At 44.5% G+C, this 23,836-nt stretch overlaps 1 protein-coding gene across 1 annotated transcript in view; it reads left to right on the forward strand.

Annotated features, from left to right (window-relative positions):
• Window positions 1–801: 801 nt before the first annotated feature.
• Window positions 802–23,836, forward strand: part of LOC144497223 (complement factor H-like) — a 138,314-nt gene continuing 115,279 nt past the window's right edge. Inside the window, exons 1-3 of the mRNA XM_078218136.1 lie at window positions 802–940; window positions 17,706–17,882; window positions 23,074–23,179. Of these exons, the coding sequence (XP_078074262.1) occupies window positions 871–940; window positions 17,706–17,882; window positions 23,074–23,179 (353 nt within the window). The 5' untranslated portion in view covers window positions 802–870. The remainder of the gene's footprint in view (window positions 941–17,705; window positions 17,883–23,073; window positions 23,180–23,836) is intronic.

Raw genomic sequence — 23,836 nt, forward strand, 5'->3', positions numbered from 1 at the left:
AGCAGAGTCTTGATCCAAACATGGACTCGCTGAAATTAGGAATGCAGAGCAACTGCCTTCAAAAGAAAGATTGCAGTCGATTATGTATGGCCGTAATGAGATCTAGAAACTCAGAGCGTGGGTTAAATGGGAAATTGTCCAATGGCTTGAGTCATACCTTACACAAAGCAAAATGGTTGTAGTCATCAGATGCTAATGATCACATTCCTTGCTAACTTTCAATGGCACCAACAGCAACCTTACTGGTATTGATTAGATACCAGGGGCCACCACAGCAACTTAAGGATATTCAGGAGCTGCTCCCAACTCCCCACCCACCCCAGAACCCTTACCATCAAAGGGGATGATTTGGAATGTCTTATGAATACCATCACCTCCAAGGCCAAGTTTCTCTCTAAGTCACTCACCAATCTGTATAATCTGTGCTTAACATCAATGTGGGAACAACATTACCATAAGAGCTGGAGATTGAAAAGGAAGGCCTTCAAACATCTCAGGGCAACTAAGGCTTGCCAGCAAATACATTTTTGTCAATGCCATAAATATCCAAATATTAAAGATAAATCTGAAAGTATCAGAATCCAAAATTAATCAAATAAATAATTTGTTACAAACTATGTGATGAAAATTAACGTTTCCACAATGACCCAGGTTGTGAAAGTAAAGCTCATTTTATTTGAGATTTACCAATAATTGTAACCTACATTGTTGACTTAATTTTGAGTGCATTCAACTAAAATGTCACTGTGCAAACAGACAAGGAGTTGAATATTGACATTTAAAGTAAAACTTTAACAGGCTTGTTCCAGTCTGTATCTTGATAATACATCAGAAGACTGCAGATTCAAACTTCTCTGTCCTTCAGCTAATATGAAATTAAGTAGTTTTGTTTTCCTTACCGTCATTTTTCATACTTCCACTGGAGATTCCCCACCGAGTGGTGAGTACATTTAATTTTTCATTATTATATCTTTTCAAAAATGCATAGAAATAAGTGAAGTAAACAGCAATGTACTTATCTGGTTTGTATAAGTTGCATGATATTCTATCAGGTAATGAATTGCAATTATCATTCATCAAATATACAGACTTGACTGATTCTCTTTCTCCACACATTATATGTGTTCAAACAATTGTCATTCCACTGGGATATTGGCTGGGATTCTCCGTTTTCGTTCGCCCCGCCACTGCTGCCAGTGAGAACGGAGAATTTGGCGCTCAGGCTAAACTCCATTCACTGCAGCAGAACTGGAGAACACCAGCCATGAGTGAAGTTGGAAAATTCCGGCCATTATCGTTAAAGGGATTTCACGATACAGCATTATTGCCGTGGACAAACATTTTGAAATTGGAAGCTCAAGACAATCCCGCACAAACATTCCTGCGACAGCACCTTTGACACATACAACTGTTACCATATAGAAGGACAAAGGCAGTAGGTACATCAGCACGCCACCATCTGGAAGCTCCCTGCCAAGCCATACACAAACCTGACTTGAAAATCTATCACTGTTCTAAAATCCTGGAACTCTCTCCCCAAGAGCACTGTGAATAAACCTACAATGCATGGACTGCAGTGGTTCAAGAAGGCAGTTCATCACCACCTTCAAGGGCATTTAGGGATGGGCAATAAAAGTTGACTTATCAGTGATACCCACATCCCATTAAATGTATAATTATAAAAAATGATGTCTTTAAAATTGTGAAAGATTTTACCAGAGTAGGTATAAAGAAAATATTTTCTCTTGTTGGGAAGAGCATAACTAGAGGCCATCAATAGAACATAGTTTTAAGAAGTCCAAGAGGGAGATAAAAGAATGGGGAGAATGTGGAACTCACCACACAGGCAGTGGTTGAAGTGAACAGTGTTGGTGTTTTTAAGTGGAGGCTAGATAAATATACGAAGGAGAAGGGAATAGAGGGTTACCCTGATAGATAAGAAAAGGTTTGCATTGAGCATGTACACTGACATGAGCTGGTTGGGCCAATTGACTGAAAGATTTTCTCTATACCTGTTCTGTCAAAATCTTTCACAATTTTAAATACATCATTAAAATAAATAAGGGACCCTCAAGGACACTGGAGACTGTGGGGAATTTTTCTTTTTTTGCCCACTGACTCCACCAATCATATTTTTTGACACTTGGCCAACAAAATTCCTGGAGGTGGGTTCCATGACATCCCATGGGCAAGGTGGGTTCTGGCTCGATGGGCTGAAGAACCTCTTCTGCACTGTATGATTCTATGAATGAGGCTGAAATTTATGTGGTAGCACATTCAAAGAGGATCACATATCAGGCTAGGATCATGAAGGCTGAAAAGGAATGGATGGTTGCCAGGCAATCATAGAGAAACAGGCAGGTAGTACAGGACTCCTCTGAGTTCCAGCTCATTAATCCATTTCGGTTGCTAGAGAGGGGATTGATTCCTCGAAGGAGTGCAGTCAGAGCCAAGATTGTAGCACCATGAGTGGTTCAGCTATACATGAGGCGAGGAAGAAGAGGGAAAGAGTAGTGGTGATAAGGGATTCATTATTTAGAGGAACACACAGGCAGGTCTCTATTGCAGATCTAATTCTAGGATGTCATCATGCCTCCATGGTGCCAGAGTCATTGATATCATCGAATAGCTACTGAAGGGCAACAGTGAAAACCCAGAGGTTGTGGTCCACAATGGTACTAACAGTATAGATTTTTTAAAAAGGATGAGGTCCTGTGGGCTGAGTTTAGGGAGTGAGGAAAGAGATAAATGAACAGCACTCAAAAGGTAGTAATCTCTGGATTACTTCCAAGGCCAGGTACTAGTGAGTATAGAAATAGGAATACACTAGATGAATGTATGGCTGGAGAAATGGTTCAGAAGGGAGGGCTTCAGACTTTTGGGGCATTGGAATCGATTCTGAGAAAGGTGAGAACTGTACAAGCCAGACGGTCTACACCAGAACCAAGTGGGTTCATCCTTTCCTGAAAATGTATACCATTGCATATTTCCTATATAATCCTTGATAAACCTATGTAATCTTTAATAAACCTATGTAATCCTATATAAGCCAATATAAAAATTAAGAAAAGTTTCAACTGGTCAATGGCAGGCACATGCTGGGGAGCATCCATGTCAGTGCTTTAAAAATCAGTCTGGTCCTTGTATACACTGCAGTCAGTTACTGGACACTGGTACGGACCAGAGGCTGCCACGCTCAAAACATGTTGACTTCCAAATGAATACTGCCATGTGGTAAATCACCTTAACCCTATACCTGATTCTGCTGTTGCACAATGCTCATTTGTTCATTTTCTGCAATGTCACAATCCTTCAGGCTGTCTAATGAACCTCACCCACTAGAACTCAACAAAGTTAATCAACACCATGGGCGGAATTCTTCCAAAAAAATTCTCAAGTCATAATGACGAGAATAATGGAGAGATACGGGCCAGTCTTATTGGCGTGCTCTGCACCGCAATCCTCCCACACTAAATCACTTTTTTGGAGAGTTGGGAGTTTCGCGCTGGTACGGAGGGGGGTGGGGGGGCGGAGCCTAAGCACACCAGTGAGCCCAACTTCAGAGCACTCGGATGCCATTTCGCCAAGGCACTCCAATCTCAGAGTGCACTGAGAGCCCCTCTCCTTCACTCCATGGACATCAGGCACCCACCTCCCCCAAACCACCCCCCCCCCCCGGCCGGCCACCCCTCCACTCACCCTCTCATCAGCAGCACGTTCCCCCACCCCCTTCCCGACATGGGTCTCTGGCATTGGAGCCCCCCCAATGGGTTCCCCTTCCTCACCCCCTACCTCCTCCCCCCAATTTGTCCGCCCATCAGGACACCTGACTTGCCCCCTCATCAAGACTGCCTTCACAATCCACCCTTCTGTCAGAGCACGCCCCCCCCCGAATCAAGGCCCCCACTCAGGCCCCACCTCCTCAGCACTGCCCCAACATCCTGGCAGGTCCACCTGGCGCTGCCAGGCTGTCTCATGGCCACTGCCAGTGTGCCATGTGGGCACCGCCTGACCATGCCCCCGAACATCCAGGGGCTTCAGTAGCCTCCTAGGCATGACCATCGTGCCAGGCCTCAGCTAATGAAGACCAGTAGTGATTCTCACCATTATCTTGCTGCAACCGAAAGCCAGTGAATTCCGTGCACTAGGATTTGAATGAGCTATTCATATTTAAATGCTAATTTAAATGTGCTAATTGGACTTGCGCCCGTTCTGGGTGTGATCCAGTTTGCACCATTAGAAACAGGCCGGAGAATTGCAAACTGATTGGCGCCAGATACAAGACTGAGTTTTAGGTTCGCATGTTATTCTCCAAGATTGATGCGATCTCCTAATGGCATGGTGAGATCGGAGAATCATCCCCACTTGCACGCATACACTTAACTTTTGACAGTGCAACTTCAAATCTGATGAAGCTTGGAAAGCCAAATGGAGCTCACAAGAAGTCACAAACTACCTTGTGAAAGAATCATCACCAAGGATCCCTGGCTTCAATCTTCTGCAAAACTTATGGACAACCCTCAACTACATTCTCACAAGCCATGGCAGATGAGAATATTTGATGCAAAATTGAAAAATTGGAAACTCCTATGTACAACAATGGTCATCTAGAACAGACCATATAACCTGCAAGCTTGAGTCACAACTACAAAGGAGGCATTACAGTGACCCACTACATTACTCCTGTAGCAAATTGTCTGTCTTAACCAGCCAAATGAAAGATGATAGTTGTCTACATCCATATAGCTGGAATTTTCCAGTCCTCCTCATGGCGGGTTTGATAGTAAACAGGGAAGGACAATATGGCAGGACCTGAAAAATTGTTTTCCTGCCAGCGTAGAACTGGATCTTGTGCTCTTGCCTGCCATGGTAAGTTGCAATTCCCACCAGAAGATGGCATGAAACTGTTAATGGGATGCAGATAAATACGACTGGACCAATGTAGCATGTATGTATCAGCACTTGAAGGAGGTGTGTGACTGCCTCCGGAGTTCAGAATGGAGGACTCCAGCAAATGTGGAACCTGGAACATGCAGCAGGGGGTGAGGGGAGAATCGATCAGATGGATCTTCAAGCTTCAGAGAGCTCCAGTGGTCCAGCTTCTATGTTCTGGAGTTCCATCTTCTATCTTCAACAGTGGGCCAAGATGCCTTTTAAAAATGACGCCAAGCCATGCAGCCCATCCGCCTCACTGGAAAACTCCCCATTTCATATTTAATGAGGCTGGCATTGTGCGAGATGGCAGAAGACATTCCCCAGAGTCTGTAGTATTACTTTGGACAAAAACGATACAACATTTTAAACTTTGGGCATGCTATGGCATAAGTGTTCCCAAATCAACTGTGGCTGAGGTAAGTTGTTATACTGAAATCACAATATGACAAGAACACTGTTTATTACAAGTATATCTCATGTGTTTATTACAAGTATATTTCAACAAAAAAAATGAAGCTATCCACTTTTACACTACATTACAATAGCAACTATACAGAAAATTAGCATTTTGGAAGCAAAATATTTTGTGATATCCTGAGGTTGTTCAAGTATTTTCTTTATTTACCTCTTACAAACCAAACATGTGTGGGCATGAATTACACAGAATGTGTGTACAATAATCGTGCTAAAGGGCAGAAGCATTTTAAAGAAAGTAATTTGGGGAAGAAAATAATTATTTTAATAAATTCATGGAACAAGATTAATGTTGAGATAAATGAAATAAATCACAGCTGGTCAGTACAAAATTAAGCATTGGATTTAAAGTAACAATGCCTTCAAAAAAATGGCACAGTAGCAAAACACAGAGAAAAACACAGGAATTCTTAAATAATGACACCAAATTTTAGAAACATACATTCATGCAGTGTAGGAGGAATGGCAGGTTAACATTTTCGGGTGTCGATCCCCTGGCATCAATTTTAAAAGCTTCTATTGTCCATTTCCAGTATTTCCTGTTTTCAATTCATGGAGTGTTTTGGTAAACGTTTCCTTTAAGAAATGACATTAGCCAGAGGAACAATGATGATATCACACACAGCGATACAGGGATATTTTTTAACTAAACCAATAATCACAATTTGTGCTGTATTTTTGTAACTAAATGAGGAGCAATGATTGGCCAAACATTTTTCATTGAAAATTAGCAAATGAATATATCATGTGAAATAAAACAAGCAAGCAAGCAGAAATGGTTGAAGCTTTGAACAAGAACATATAATACTGGAGCCTCAAAATAACATCTTGGGCTACCATCAGGCAAAATACTTGAGAGATTTGTCTGAATTTTCTGCTCTGTTATTTTACTGCTATAAGTAGTTCTGTTTGGGATTAACTGTACGAGATACATTTTTAGTGAAGCGTTGTTGATCCCAATGGATGGTGTTGATTTTGTTGATGAAACTATTTTATAAATTACTTATAATACAACACTACCATCTGCTGGCCGAAAAAGTATCTACATAAATTTAAGATAAGTACATTTTAGCTGAACAAGGTTTTGTAAAAGACAAGGAATCAGAATTTCTAACCGATAATTAACACAAATTTAGGGTGGAGTAGAGGAATGTCAATCATCATTCTCGCCATTTTCACCTAAGCAATTTTGGCTGACATTCCTACATCCCGAGATACTTGAGGAAGCATCTTTTCAATCCCCCCTATTTCATGTAAATTTAACATAAGTGATTGGTAATTCTGCCTGGTAAGTGAGCCTGTATAATAAAGGTCATTTTCGATGATTTTCCTTCTGTGAAGCGCCTTCGGCCACCTTTCCACATTAACGGGGTTATACAAGTGCAAGTTGCTGCTGATGGGAAAATGCAGCCAAGAAACAAAATACTTCCATACAAGTTAAAGTAGTGTTTTGTACATGTGATGCACGGAGACACTAATTTTGTGTGCTTTCTGCTGACCAGAAACAAGGAGAATATCAGCCATGATCGAATGGCGGGGCAGACTCAATGGGCTGATTGGCCTAATTCTGCTCCTATATCTTATGATTAAGTCCTGCCTGCCCAGCAACCTCCATTTTTGACAATTTCGATATTTCTTTCTCATCACAACAATTTGAAAGCATTTGCCCACATTTACGAATCTACCCATGGCTTCACTTGTGCAAATTTCTTTACTCCCATATCCTAGATCATTCCTTATGTCCTCCCATGGGAGTTCCTTTGGACTCCCATGCATCACAAATCCATCTGCTTTATCATCAGTGGAGGAATCTTCAAGAATCCCAGCTTTGCTGTCCAGAGTCTCTGCTGCTACTTTATCTTTAATTACCTCTTCAAAGCTAATCTTTTGCACATACTTTCAAGTTTATTGTTTCTTCTGGATGAAGCATTTTAGATGGCTTCTATGCTGAAGATGTTACAACAGAGAAGAAACTTCCACTTTCCACGATGAATCTGATCAACTCCAACGGATGTGTTGTATTTTGAATTTGATAATTTACTCTTCCTCACATTTCCCTTTCTTCCTCCCATAGTCACAGTAATCTCCTTTACATAATTTAATGGTTTTACTCAAAACAGAATTGGTTTCACCAATGCTGCATGAAACTACTGTAGTGCACAATACTGATTATGTATTTGATTATGTTAGCCTGGTAACTTATCTGTGTACACATCTGATTGCTTAAGCCATTAAGAGCCAAAATAAACAGAAGCTTCTGGAGAAAGACATGAGCAGCTGGAGCTCTGGAAATGTGGTACAGACATCTTGTAATTGCAGAGATATTGTAAAGCACTGTAAATAAACCTGTTGTAGACTTAAAGCAATACAGAGATAACACTAGATCCAAGTCAAATCAAATATATAACATACACAACAAACTGCATGAATACACAATCAAATTGGCAAAGAGGATGGTTGAGAAAATGTTAACTCCACCAGCTTCAGAACCATTTCTTTCATCGCCATGAGATCCTCTCATGCCATGGGATCAATGGATTTCAGGATTCAATACCAACTTGCTTGCTACAGGTATGGATTGTCTGGATGTAGCAGCAATGCAAGAAGGCAATATTTATATATTATCTCAAAGCAGAAGGCCAGTGAATATCCAAGCAACTCACATAACAGAGATTTGCCAGAGCTGTTGAGAAGAATTTTAACTAACTTGGCAGGGGCCTTGGAACCTGTGAAGAAATTCAGTTCAGAGAGAAAAACAGCTGGTAATAGTAGGAAGAGAAGAAAAGTAGTGAGGGACATTGGAAGTCCATGGAAACCAAGGCCAGAATTATATAGAGTCAAAATACAGCAAAGTGTTAAAAAGGCACTCTTTCTGAATTTATGTAGCATTTTTTAACAAGGTAGCACAAATAAAATTATATGGACTGTAGAAAACGAGATAATCAGCCATGGATATCTAAGGAAATAAAGGAGAGTATCAAATTGAAAGAAAATGCATACAAAGTGGCAAAGATTAATGAGGACCTAGGGGATTGGGAAATCTTTAAAGGTCAGCAGAAAGCCGCGAAAAAAGCTATAAAGAAAAGTAAGATGGATTATGAGAGTAAATGAGCTCAGAATATGAAAACAGATAGCAAAAGTTTCTACAAATATATAAAACGAAAAAGAGTGGCTAAAGTAAACATTGGTCCTATAGAGGATGAGAAGGGAGATGTAATAACTGGAAATGAGAAAATGGCTGAGGCATTGAACAGATATTTTGTGTTCGTCTTCACAGTGGAAGACACAAATAACATGCCAAAAATTGATGACAGGAAGGCTATGGGCAGGTGAGAACCTAGAAACTATCATTATCATGAAGGAGGCGATTGGTGGAGATGGGAGGCCCGCTGCCACTCTGCATGGGGATCAGTCTGGGCTGGAAGGAGGCCAGCTTTTGGGGAAGGCTGGAGGGTGGTGGTGGTCTGCCAGGGGTGGGGTCTGCCTCCCGGGGGGGTCAGCGGTGGGGATCTACCGGGGTGAGGGGGGTGGGGGGATCATCACTGCTGGGTGGGGTGGGCTGGACACTAGGGGGCTCTGGGACGGGGGCGGGTGCTTGGGGCTGGCCAGGGAATTGTTGTGGGGGCTGCAATCGGACCATGGGGGGAGGGGGGGCTGGAGGGGCAGCACTCTGGTGGTCCCGGGCTGACCAGCAATTGAGCTGGCCAGCAAACGGGGAGACTGACAGATCGGAGCCACTGCGCATGCGCAGAGTTCCAGAATTGTCAAACTCTGGCATGAATAGGCCCCGCCCCCTGGGTTTTTAATGAGATTCATGATTGTGACCTCTGCATTGCACAGAGTGCGGAGATTCAGTCCTGAAGTTGCACTGTAAAACAGTCCTGATCTCGACCAATTTTCCCACCAATTCAGCATTTTTGGGAGAATCGCCTCCCAAGTCTAAAAAGTAAACAAAGGAAGCTACGAAGTTATGGTAGATTGGGAGGTTACATTAAAAGGTATGATGATAGGCAGGCAATGGTCAGCATTTGAAGAATTAATGCATGGTTACATTGTTAGGAATTTGGAAGTTAACAAGATTAACAGTGAACTTGAGATGAAAACATAAATAACAGACAAGTCACATGATTATCAGGTGTCGAGAGGAATATTGAGATGTGATTTGCCCAGTAACATGATTGGCAGGAGTCTAGAAGAATACAGAGATCCAATTTGCCAAGATTAGCGAGTCTCCTGAGACAATGAGGTGCAAATTGACAAATCAGAAACATTGTTTGCCAAAGATCAGTGCAGCTATACAAATGATAATTTTTAAAGGCAAGGAATTTGAGAGATAGACAGCCGAATCCAGAGAGTGGAATATCAAAGCGACTGAACAATAAAACTGGTAGAACCCTCTTTGGGGAAAGAAGCTAGTTTTGCAGCCAATAATCAGATGGGCCAAAATCTTCAGAGAGGCCAGTTTCATCTATAATCAAAACCGTGGAAGCCTATTCCATCTAATGGCAGAATATAGATATTTTCCTCTACAAGACACAGTCTCATGGCTCTGCAAAAACCAGCAAAAGACGTTTTCCTGGCCTTGGTTAACTAAGTTGTATTGTACGGTAACTATGAGCTAGAGTTGATTTATAGGGCAGAATTCACCGGCCTCGCTCGTCCCAAACCCTAAAATCCTGCCTGAGATGAACAGACCTTCCCATGGTCCATCCCTCGCCTGCTCCAATTCCCGAGACAGGTGGGTGGTAAAATTAAAGCCATAGTTTTACTAAAGTGGATGTTGTCTGGGAAAGGGGTGTCGCTGAATTCAAGGAATATGGGTATACTTTGGGGACAAGAAGTAATTTCAGATAAGAAAGTATGCTTAGTTATTCATATACTGAAGCGTCATAGTGCACATTCATAAGAACATAAGAACTAGGAGCAGGAGTAGGCCATCTGGCCCCTCGAGCCTGCTCTGCCATTCAATAAGATCATGGCTGATATTTTCGTGGACTCAGCTCCACTTACCCGCCTGCTCACCATAACCCTTAATTCGTTTACTGTTCAAAAGTTTATCTATCCTTCCATTAAAAACATTCAATGAAGTAGCCTCAATTGCTTCACTGGGCAGGGAAATCCACAGATTCACAACCCTTTGTGTGAAGAAGTTCCTCCTCAACTCAGTCCTAAATCTGCTCCCCCTTATTTTGAGGCTATGCTCCCTAGTTCTAGTTTCACCCGCCAGTGAAAATAACTTCCCTGCTTCTATCTTATCTATTCCCTTCATAATCTTATATGTTTCTATCAGGTCTCCCCTCATTCTTCTGAATCCCAATGAGTATAGCCCCAGTCTACTCAATCTCTCCTCATAAGCCAACCCTCTCAACTCTGGAATCAAACTAGTGAATCTCCTCTGCACCCCCTCCAGTGCCATTATATCCTTTCTCAAGTAAGGAGACCAAAACTGTACACAGTACTCTAGGTCTGGCCTCACCAGCACCTTATACAGCTGCAACATAACCTCGCTGTTTTTAAACTCCATCCCTCTAGCAATAAAGGACAAAATTCCATTTGACTTCTTAATTACCTGCTGCACCTGCAAACCAACTCCTTGAGATTCCTGCACAAGGACACCCAGGTCCCTCTGCACAGCAGCATGCTGCAATGTTTTACCATTTAAATAATAGTCCATTTTGCTGTTATTCCTACCAAAATGGATGACCTCACATTTACCAACATTGTGCTCCATCTGCCAGACCCTCGCCCACTCACTTAGACTATCTATATCCCTTTGCAGACTTTCAGTGTCCTCTGCACACTTTGCTCTGCCACCCATTTTAGTGTTATCTGCGAATTCTGACACACTACACTTGGTCCCCAACTCCAAATCATCTATGTAAGTCGTAAACAATTGCGGCCCCAACACTGATCCCTGAGGCACACCACTAGTCACTGATTGCCAACCAGAAAAACACCCATTTACCCCCACTCTTTGCTTTCTAGTAGTTAACCAATCCTCTATCCATGCTAATACATTACCCGTAACACCGTGCACCTTTATCTTATGTAGCAGTCTTTGGTGCGGCACCTTGTCAAATGCCTTCTGGGAATCCAGACACACCACATCCATGGGTTCCCCATTGTCCACTGCACATGTAATGTTCTCAAAGAATTCCACCAAATTAGTCAAACATGACCTTCCCTTCATGAACCCATGCTGTGTCTTACCAATGGGACAATTTATATCCAGATGTCTCACTATTTCTTCCTTGATAATAGATTCAAGCATTTTCCCTACGACAGAAGTTAAGCTAACCGCCCTATAGTTACCTGCCTTCTGTCTACCTCCTTTTTTAAACAGTGGAGTCACATTTGCTGTTTTCCAATCTGCGGGAACCACCCGAGAGTCCAACGAATTTTGGAAAATTACCACTAGTGCATTTGCTATTTCTCCCGCCATCTCTTTTATTCATTCATTTTTCTTGTTTTTTACTTTAATATTCTTTATTAATTGCTTGCGCAATGATTGGACTGGTTCCTCACTGGGTCGCACATTGTTCTTCACATTATTCCAAACAAATATACAATAAGAACCAATGTTTCAAATTATCCTTCAGGGTTTAGAGATACTCACAAGTAGCACCAGCGGGGTTCTTAACAATATGTACTTTCCTCTGAAGCACAAGAACCCAACAGGAAAAGTGATCCAACTTTGGCTGAGAAGAGAAGTTAAAAATTGTATTAGAAAAAAGGAAAAGGCCTACATTTTAAAAAACTAGCAAGCTTGAGGATTGGGAGATTTTTTTACATTCAGCAAAGCAGGACCAAGAAACTGATAAAGGAAAAAAAACAATATGAAAGTCGTCGAGAAAGATAAAAGAGTGTTGTAAAATTTTCCATACATTTGTAAAAAGGAAAATGATAGCACAGATAAATTTGAGCTCATTACAAGCAGAGACAGGAGAATTCATAATGGGCAATAGGACATGGCAGAGAAAGAAAACAAATACTTTGGACAGAATTTTACAAGATCTTTTCTAAGTGTCCAGCTAGTCGGAAAATGGGAGAGTTCCAGATCAGTTTTTTGGGCAAGTTTTCAGGCCCAATCTTATGCACGCTGTCTCTGAAATTTTGGACTAGTCAGTTTCTAGCCAGAGAAGCTGTGGGTGGGGCTTAACTCGCCAGACAGCCTGCAGAGGGAGGTATTGCGCATGTGCATGGTCTCACCAGGAGAGGTTCTCTCTGGCGAGGAAAACACCTGCTCCCCATGAACGGAGAATAGTCATGTTGGCCTCGCCGGTGGAACCGGAGACCATTGAGGCCCCCCAGGGAGGCCAAGTGCAAGGTGCCGATTCCGCTTGGGCAGTGCCACCCTGGCACCATGACAATGCCAGCCTGGCACTTGGGCAATGTCCACCGGGCAGTGCCAAGGCACAGGGCCTATGGGGGCTGGGACTGTGGGGGACAGTCCTCTGATGCTACACATGTGCATTAGCAGTAGCAGGGATTTGACTGACAGAGAGAGCTGTCTGTCTGTCTGATACTGCAGGCAGCCTCAAGTAGCACACCTCTCCCCGCAATCATGGGGGCCCGCAGCCCGAGATGCAGGCCCTGCCACCCCTCCGCTGTCCAAATGATCGCAAACCCTTCCCTCCTGCACTAATCGCTGCCCCGCCACCCTCCCACAATGATCGCGGCCCTGCATCCCTCCCCCGTCCCCCAGAGTGGCAGTGGGCCCCCTCCTCCCCACAGGCCCGGCCCCCTATCACCCCGCCCACCCACAGGCCCCACCGCTGGCACTGGCCCCCACAGTCCCAGCCCCCATAGGCCCTGTGCCTTGGCACTGCCCGGTGGACATTGCCCAAGTGCCAGGCTGGCATTGTCATGGTGCCAGGGTGGCACTGCCCAAGCGGAATCTGCACCTTGCATTTGGCCTCCCTGGGGGGCCTCAATGGCCTCCGGTTCCACCGGCGAGGCCAACACGACTATTCTCCGTTCATGGGGAGCAGGTGTTTTCCTCGCCAGAGAGAACATCTCCCGATGAGACCATAAAGGCAAACCAGCCCGGGTGATTGAGCGCTGGGATCGCTAAACACATGGAAATACCATCAGAATAAATTAACCAGCCTCTTGCAGTTTTCTGACGAGTAGATGACTGTGCCGGAAATCTGGGTGTTGGAAAATCGCAAAAAACGGTGCCATTCGATTTTACGGTGTAAAGCAGCGGTAAAGTTCTACCCTTTGGGGGTGATTTTACCATTTTTTGTCTCAGTGCTGGGCGGACTTGAAACTAGGAGAGATTCAAATCAGTCTTTTGGGCATGTTTTCAGGCCCCCCATATGCACTCAGGCTGCAAGATTCTGACTGAGCCTGTTGCTCGCTGCAGGGCCTAAAACATCCGAAAGCCTGCAGAGGGAGGTAGTTCCCATGTGCACTGATGCTGCACGTGCACATTAGCAGTAACAGGGGCCTGACAGAAAAGAGAGAACTCTCCCCCCTGCAATCGCGGGGGCCCACGGCTGTACATACAGCCCCCACCGACCCTCCCCACCGACCCTCCCCACCCCCGCTGCCCAGACCGATCGCGGAACCCCGCCCTCCCCCACCGATCGCTGCAGAGTGGCAGTAGGGCCCCTCACCCATTAGCCCTGCCCCAACTGGCCCCCTCCCCCATTAGCCCCACCCTTGGCAATGCCCGGTTGGCATTTCTCAGGTGCCCGGTGGGCATGTGCCAGGTGGCACCCTTGCCCTCAGCCTTCCGGGGGGCCGCAATGGCCTCTGGTTCCACGAGTAAGGCCAAGTCGACTGCTCCCCATTCATGGGGAGTATATCTATTCCTCGCCAGCGAGAACCTTTCCCGGCGAGGTCATAAAGGTGGAGGGGGGGGGGGGGGACGGGGGACGGGGGGACAGGGGGACGGGGGGACGGGGGGTGGAGGGGGGGGGGCGGGGACAGGGGGCGAAGGGGGAGGCGTGAGCCCAGACGATTGAGCACCGAGCTTGCTAATTAGATGTCAAACAGCAGTTAAATAAATTTAAATACATTAACCTGCCTCTCACCCATTTCCGGCAAGAGCCTGATCGCGCTGGAAATCTGGCGCTTATAAAATGGCACCAGTCACGAAAACCTGCACCAATCGCGCTAATTGCTTTAGGCCCACTTTACCACCATGTTGTGCCCGAAAACGGGTGCAACGTGATGGTAAAATAGCCCCCTTTATGTCTGTACTCATGGAGGAAGATACAAAAAAAAACTTTCTCGGCAATACAAGGGACTGAAAGAAATTAGTATTAGTAAAAAATTAGTGCTGGAAAATTAATGAGACTGAAAGTTGGACCTAATGGTCAACATTCCACAGCCTTGAAAGAAGTGGCTCTTGACATAGATCAATACATTGCTGGTCATCTTCCAAAATTTTGCAAAGATATGCATGTCAAAGAAGACTTCCTTGGTTCAACACATGGAGACGTGTCTTCCTTCGAGTGAGTTACAGCACGTATATACCATCACAAACAGTAAAGCACCAATTCATTTTAAACAATGCTTATTCAAGATCACCATATCTCAGTAGTGCTTCTTAGCAATGTTGGAAGGTACCCAAGTTAAGTGACCTTCGGTACTTTTCACAACTCTCTCATTCCTGTGAAAGGCACTCAGTTTTGAGATCACATTGTGAATCTAATTCACTGTAAAAATGTCACCCTAGGCGGGTTCACTTTCTACATAGCTAGAGCCAGGGGTAAACCTTTTTGATAGACATCAATTCAAACTTGAGGACCTCACATTTATGTTATTGACAACACAGACTATGCATACCTATGTCCTTCCGTTTTTACAAGATTTGGGAGAGCAAGGGATTCCATCGTGCTCCTCACATTGACACATCAATTCCACTCTTTTCATAAACTTTGAGATGGTCACCATTTGTAACCCAAACTGAAGTGTCATAAGAGCAAAAATGATTAGAAGCAGACGGTGTCATTGATCAAATTGACTCAGTGCCATGGCCATTGCAGGATTAAAAAATGATAAACCTAGACCTTAAGGCAGTCAACAAAGTTATCATTCCAGACAAGTTTCTACTTGCTAATATCAAAGAAATGTCAGCATCATTTCATGACTCCACATTCTTCACAAAGCTCAATGTGCAATGGAAGTATCTTCAGATATCTCTAGTAGAGCAAAGCCAATATCTTATAGCTTTTGTTAGCCATGATGGTGTGTTGCAGTATCACAGAATGCCATATGAACTAAGTTCAGCACCTTGTACATTCTATATCATTTCTTTAATCTTGTCAGATGTTGAGAGGATGGTCAACCTACTTGAAGATACACGAGTGGGCTGGAGTTGAGTTCAAGTGACTGCCTAGACTGGCTCAAACTTGACATTCATTCACCTTGATCTTCTGAGCTTCTCTGAATTATGCATTCTTTATCACTAGATGCTTGGGAACCATTGACCGCGCCATCGGCACAGGCACATCACACCACTATTCTCCCGTGGAGCAGGCTCGATGGGCCAAATGGCCTGCTTCTGCTCCAGTCTTATGGTCTGCCAGCCTGCTGTTCATATTTTGTAAGGGGCTGGAGCTCAGGCATCACCCCCTCCAGTCCTCTCTCTCACTCCCTCCTGATGTCGGCCACCTCCTCCTGCAGAAAGGCAGATAGGTGGATTCTGAGCACGTGTGATGAAAGGGCAGGTCACAGGCTGCTAATTCTGCAGCTGCTAACTGACTTTGTGACTCCCAAAACCGAGCAACCACATATATGGCAATAGTGAGGAGCGAAATGGAATAGCCCCTGGTTGCCAAGATGATCCCAGCTTCCAGAATACTCAAGAAGCTGGACACCAGCCAGGACAAAGCAGTCTGCATGATTGACACGCCATCCAGCACCCTTAACATGCAGTCTCTCCACCAACTGTGCACAGTGGCAGCAGTGCCAGAGCAGGTACAAGATTCACTGCAGCAAGTCACCAAGACTCCTGGAACAGAGCTCTCCAACTGCATGAGCTCAAGCAGCTAGAAGGACAAAGGCAGCAGAAGCAAAGGAGCAGCAGCACCTATAGTTGTTCTGTACTACACCCCATGGCTCTGCCTTCACTGTGGTTGTGTGAAAATCCTACATCCTATCTCACTAATTGTGCAGCAAATGGACTGCAGGCATTCATTCAAGCAGAACTGACCACCTTGTGAGGACCATTTAGAGAAATACTAGCCTTGCAAGTGATGCCCACGCCCCATGAGACAAACAGATGTGGCAAGGGGGTTTGGGAAGGTTCACTTACCCTAACAGTGTGAATAAAATCATTGACCCTTTTTCTGCACTCCAGGGTGGTCCCCCTGTGAAGCTTGGCTGCTGACCATCTGGCTGTCTCCTCCCAGGCTACAGTGGTCAACTCGGACAGCTGCCTGCAACTATCATTGGGGAAATAAAAGGAATTACCTCCAGGCAATGCTCCAGGGATGTGTGGATGAAGTGGGGAGCCGTGACTTGCTGCCTTCTCCTGCTCATCCCTTCCTTCTTCCTGTTAATGAAGGCCTGTCTGGGCTTCTTTTAAAAGTGGCATCCGGAAAGGACAACAGTCACCTGACTTCCTGGCTGCCCTGCCACAAAAGTTGACATGGAATGCACATTGCATAACTAATGAGGTGGGTAGTGCATGATTGGGTGCAATCCCCCTGCCCCTCCCCCACCCGCCCTCTGAGGCATGAGTTTCTCATCCCATCACGGAACCTATGGTAGGACAGGGTGATTCACCCTCAGTAAAATTTGAGATCCAGGCAAATTGGCTGAATTGCTTACTTGCCCAGTTTTGGCAGGCATGGATGGTTAAAATCCACTCCACTATCCTCTTATGAATGTGTTGCTGTCAATTTGAAAGGAATACCATAGGTGTCTATTGACCATAGGTGACTTTTGAAACATCTCTCCAAAAATTGAGGTCAATTTATATTCTGGGTAACAAAGTGAACTGCTGATGCGACTTTGGTAGTTGCCATCTAGGTTATTTTGCCGCACGCGGTCTACTTTTTGTGGGCATGTCTTAAACTCCTTTGCAACACTGTCTGTATTGCTTGCTTAATCCCTTGCACCCAGTTATAAGTTATAAAACATCCATTGATAGATTGGGAAATTCAGGTGGACTACCACTGAGTATATGCAAACACATGATCTTTTGGCCAGAATAAATTGGATCATCTTCTATGCTGGTTCAATTTGCACACCGCAGTGTATTATTATTAACTAGTCAATACTATACCAGTTTTTAGACAACCAATAATAACATTGAACTTGGTTATTTCTCCCTATAGATTGTGGCCATCCTCCACTTTTTGATAACGCACGAGCAAACGCAGCACTAAATGTTGAATCTCATCTTCATGGAAGTGAAATCAATTACAACTGCATAATAGGATATGTGGGTCGTTTACGATACAAATGTGATAATGGAGAATGGAAAAAGGCAAACCGAAGATTTCAGTGCAGACGTAAGTGTACCTACAGCAGTCCCTTTTGTGCATCAATTATTTTTCATCCATTACTTTAATTGAAAAAAATCCTTTAATACCAGATTATTATTTCATAGTTGATCATTTAAAATGAGCTTTGTTAAAGAGGATTATAACATTTTGAAAGTAAAGACTAATGCTTTTGTGAGATTCCAAATATCTGCTGATGAAATCAGACAGACAACTTAATGGAAATGGCTAAAAACCAAAGATGTACAAAACAAGAAGCAAAATATTGAGTGGAATTCTCCCAAAATAATTCTAAATGCTGAATTTGTGTAAAAACTGGAGTAAATCCTGTTGGTTTTTTTCAGTGGGACTTCCAAAATGAATCTCTGCGCATCACAGAGTGCCCTAGCGTGAATCGCGCTGAAAAGCTGGGGACAGGGTCTAATCCCACTGGCGAGGCTGGCAGCATAGAGCTGAGCGGACCACTGCACATATGCCGATCTGTCAGCGCCGAGATCAGCACATGTGCAGTAGCCCTGTACTGGTGGCCTCCTGATCGCTGGCCAGCCCAATCACTGGGCAGCACAGCAACCCCCCCATCGCTGTCCCTCCTACCCGCCCCCCCACCCCTCAACGCCCCGATCACTGGCGTCCCGGACATGTCCGGGCTCCCTGCAAGTGGGGAGCTGTTGAAAACCCCTTCACTAATTGAACCGGTTCCAGTAAATGAACACTGGGTTACAGTGAGGGGAAAGAAGAAAGTAAGAAGTAGTTCCTCCTGTTGTGGACTGTCTTCCTCTGCAAGAGAGAGGGAACTATCAGTGAGTGTTATTTAGCTGTTGTGGCTATCATTGTTGAATAATTGGCAGCATGTGCAATTTGTGAGTGTAGGACTTGCAAAAAAGCTAACTGTAAGAATGAGGTGAAGCAACTGAGTGTTGGAGTTGAATCCTAAATAATAGAGAATGTTGGTAGGTTTCTGATCAGGGTATAGTGAATTGATCAGTGGATGTGATGAGTGGTGCAGTTGTTAGGATATGCCTCTTGAAGATGAATCCACTGACCTTAATAATTCCTCCAAGATCATTGAACTCCTTCCTGCACTGAATCCAGGTTCTTGGAGTTACAATTCTGACATTGACCTCGGTCCACCTGCCCCTTTACAAAACAGTCCACCCTGTCCACTAAGACATCCAGCTTCAGAAAATATTGGTGCACCCTTTCTACCATGGTCAGCCATTTTACACAGGACACCAGAGGTGCAGCCTGCACAAGGCACTCAGAATATTGGATTCTTTGCCCAATGCATGTAGCCAATGAACAGTGCGGGGGCGGGGGGGTGGGGGGGGAGGGGGGTGTGCAAGCTGCAAACATTTGTCGTGCTGTCTCCATTGTAATGGACGGGTGCGGGTTAATCAGGCATCATAATCACTGCATCTAGGGATAGCATGGTGGCACGAGGGGTGACACAGTGGCACTATGGTTAGCACTGCTGCCTCACAGTGCCAGGGAGCCAAGTTCGATTCCCGGTTTGGGTCACTGTCTGTGTAGAGTTTGCATGTTCTCCTAGTATCTGCGTGGGTTTCTTCCGGGTGCTCCGGTTTCCTCCCAGTCCGAAAGATGTGCTGGTTGGATGCATTGTCCATGCTAAATTCTTCCTCAGTGTACCTGAACAGGCGCCAGAGTGTGACGACTCAGGGATTTTCATAGTAACTTCATTGCAATGTTAATGTAAGCTTACTGGTTACTGATAAATAAACTTTAGTGCCGGAGGTTATCTAACTTAATACCCTAGAACACTGTCACATTTAGCTACTGAGATATAGATAACCAGCATCTATTACATGTAAAATAGCTGACAGTGCTAAAAGAGAAGATTTAGTTGTTGTCAAGACAAATCTGTAATAGGTCTACAAAGATATTCAAACTTGTGATTATTAAAATATACAAATACTTAATAGTTATTAATAAATAATGTTGATATACAAGTATAGTTAGTAAAAGTTAGAAAGTAGATGTCACTGCAATGGTAAAAGTTTGGTAACCAACCACTCTTGATATTAATCAATAAGCATCAGGTTCATGCTGCTTATTCTGTGTTGGTCAAACCATTGTGATAAAATTTGAATACCCAGCTTAATCTGAAGTTGGGAACTCGACTTCCTGATGAGCTTTGGGCCTCTTGCAGATACGCAGGCCAGGAAATGGCCCTACAGCTGTATTGCATTTATTTCCCCTTCTTTAGGCTGGGAACTCGGTCCTGCCTATCCACACAGAAGCAAGGAAAAGCAAACGGTGCAAAAAGCAGATTAGGTGACCTGAACTGGAGTGTATTATCAAGTAGGAGGCCCAGGGAATAGGACATTAGAAGGGGACAGGGAGAGGTCGCGAATGGAAGTACTATATAAGGGACAAAGAAAAGGATCAGGAACTTGTCTCATTACGTTAAGCTAAAGTAAAGGAGCAGAGAAATAGGTTCTGAGCTAAAGAAGGAGCTGCAGTGAGCACACTTGCAAAGTGGTTGGAGAGAAGTCCTGAAAGTCCTGCTGTGGGCCTCTGGAGCAAAGGGTATCTCTCTGAAACTGTAGTGTTCTTCCTAGCATGCCCAAAGATGCAGGCGGTGGGGGTGGGGGGGGGGGGGGTGCAATTCTCCCATTCCACTGCACTGATTTATTACAGCAGCAGGCCAGAAGATTTCAGAGGGCTGGATTAGCACAGTCCAGGCTGGGTGTCCGGCCCCAAATGCCCCTCCCAGCACCAGATTTTCTGGTGTCATCAGCTCTGCGTCGGAAATAGGCTTGGTGCTCCATTACGCATGCAGGGGGGGATTTCAGTGTAACTTCAATGTGATTAGTGGGCCCAGGACTGTAGTCTCTGGGTCCACTAGCAATTCCCCTGCCATCAGAGTGTTCACTCCAGTGGGGATTACAGTAGCTCCCCACTTTCGGGGAGCTGGTGGCCTCACCTGACTATGGTGAAGGGGAGGTCAATGGGGATTTCACAAAGGGTTGGGTGTGAGTGGTGCCCATGGGCATTGGCACCCTGGCAGTGCCAGTCTGGGCCCCCTGGCATTGCCCAAAAGGCAAACTGCCAATGTTCAGGGGGCACCTTGGCACTGCCCATCAGGCATGGGGCAATACCAAGGGGGTGTGGCCAGAGGGGCAGGGCATATGGGTGTGGGGCCTGATGGGGCTGGGCCTAGGGGGTGATCACTGGGGGTCGGGGGTGGGGGGGTCCTGCTGCCATTCTGCATAGGGATTGGTGGGGTCAGGAGGGAGGCCAGTGATCGGGGTGGTTTATGGGGGGGTCAGCCTGTTGCGGGTGTTGGGACTGCGGGGGGGGGGGGGGCAGAATTGTGGTGGGGAGGGGGCCTGGAGATCAGGGCGGGCCGGGAATGATCCGGGGGGTGGGCGGGGGGGGGGGCGGCAATCGGGTCGTGGGGGGGGCGCAGAGGGCTGGCCAGCAACCGGGAGGCCAGCAGTGCAGGGCCACTGCGCATGTGCTAATCTTGGCACTGACAGATTGGCATATGCACAATGGCCTGCTCAGTGTGCTGATTTCAGCCTCTCCAGCGGGAATAGGCCCTGCCCTTTAGCTTTTAATGATATTCATGCTGGTGTCCACAGATCCTTAAAGGTGGCAGCACAGGTGGAGAGGGTGGTGAAGAAGGCATATGGCATGCTTGCCTTTATTGGACGGGGCATAGAATATAAAAGTTGGCATATGATGTTGCAGCTGTATAGAACGTTGGTTAGGCCACATTTGGAATACTGCGTCCAGTTCTGGTCGCCACACTACCAGAAGGATGTGAAGGATTTGGAGAGAGTACAGAGAAGGTTTACCAGGATGTTGCCTGGTATGGGGGGTCTCAGCTATGAGGAGAGATTAGATAAACTGGGGTTGTTCTCCCTGGAAAGATGGAGGATGAGGGGCGACCTAATAGAGGTGTATAAAATTATGAAGGGCATAGATAGGGTGAACGGTGGGAAGCTTTTTCCCAGGTCGGAGGTGACGAACACAAGGGGTCACGGGTTCAAGGTGAGGGGGGCAAGGTTCAAAACAGATGTCAGGGGGACGTATTTTACACAGAGGGTGGTGGGGCCTGGAATGCACTGCCAAGCAAGGTGATTGAGGCGGAAATGCGAGGATCGTTTAAGACTTATCTAGATAACCACATGAACAGACTGGGAATAGAGGGATACAAAAGAATGGTCGAGTGGGCACATGAGCGGCGCAGGCTTGGAGGGCTGAAGGGCATGTTCCTGTGCTGTATTGTTCTTTATTCTTCAGTGCACAGAGTGTGGGAGATTCTTCTCTGAATTCCCACTGAAAAAAACAGCATGAATTACTCCAGTTTTCACGCAAATTCGACACTGAATTCTTTTGGGAGAATTCCTGCCCTGAAGTGTGCCTGGAAGGTGACCCATGAGTGCATTTGAAAATCCAAGGGAAAGGAATCTCAGAAGGCAAGAATGACATCCTGTTCGGTGGCCCAAATAGCTTCAATGTGACAAACATCTGGGTGGGTTGATGAGAAATCCATGGAATCTGCTTTTTTGTACATTTCATTTATTGTTCATTGTGTGTCAGAGAGAGAAGATGGGGTATTTAAGCTCTCTGTTAAGAAAAAACTACAAGGCTATTGGGACAACAGTTAACTGAATAATCAGTTTTCGGACTCAATAAAGTCTTCAGTTGGACAGAGGTACCATTAGAAGACTTTAGGGAACTCAGCTGTTTGCTCTGCAGTTGAAGAAACAGCAAGTTTAGAGTTTGGGTGTCTCGGTGAGAGATAGAAGTTGGGTGAGAAGCATGAGAATGTTCAGGAATTCGCCAAAGAAACAAATTTGCAACTGTGCCAGTCCCAAGCGAGAAACTGGTGTCAAGCTAATAGTAACCCTTCATTGGTTTAGGTGGTTGTAAGGATATTGCTGGGGTAAGGGGATAGTGGGAATTCAAATCTTCTTCTTGCAAGATAAATGAGATCTTTCCAACCTTTTTAATCTAGTTTAATATAATTCATTAAAAAAAAATACAATAACAGTTCATCAGCAGACTCCTGTAAATTTGTTCGGTAATTTGCCATCAACAGTTTCTAAAGAAAATGTTAGGGTCTTTCAACCCAGGTTTCACTTTGGGATCTGACTTGTCCAATATCAGCTGAATTCATAACACTATCAATTCATTTATTAATACAATTTCAATCCAATCTCAATATCAGTAAAGCCTTGCGAAACTCCTGGAGATGTTCTACATGCAACATTTCAGCTCGTAAAAGGAGATGACCTGGTGTTTGGTGCACGCATTGAATACAAATGCGATGAAGGGTAAGAGTTGCATTATAATGATCTGCTTCTACTTATTCTATTTATTGTCAGGAGAAAGAACTGCAATATGACGTGTTTCTTTTAATCATTTATTTTAGATTCAGTCAATGAAGTATTATTTCTTCAATAAATCTGCTTGATCTTCTATACAGTGGGATTTTCCTGGTGCTTTTTTTTTATCAATTACACATATTGCAAACATTTTACATATAGTATGTGTTTCCAGTCTACAAACTCCATTACCTATGCCACAACTTTGAGTAATACTTTTTACATTAGCATATATCATGGAAATGGCTTATCTTAATGCTTATAGTAGGGCAACATATACTGAAAATCCTATTATTTATAACAGGTAAACATTTTGTCACACTTTGTAGAATAATCAGATTACCATTGATAATTCTTGGAAAAAATATTGCCTTTTTTCTTCTATAATTTGCAATTCTAAAATAAGATCTGTTTTTTAAAAAGAATGAAAGACTACTTGTTTCACAGCAACTTCTCCAGTGAACTATGTTTTGCTTCTTTTAATTCCATCAGTAAATGTTTTACTTGAAGGTATCACCCTCTTATTTGAGGTTGGACTTATTGTTGCCTAAAGCTCTGAGCTGAAGGCAGATCCTGCAATTAGACATACATATGTGCACAATTTTG

The sequence above is a fragment of the Mustelus asterias genome, chromosome 8, assembly GCF_964213995.1.
Source record: "Mustelus asterias chromosome 8, sMusAst1.hap1.1, whole genome shotgun sequence".
NCBI lineage: Eukaryota > Metazoa > Chordata > Chondrichthyes > Carcharhiniformes > Triakidae > Mustelus > Mustelus asterias.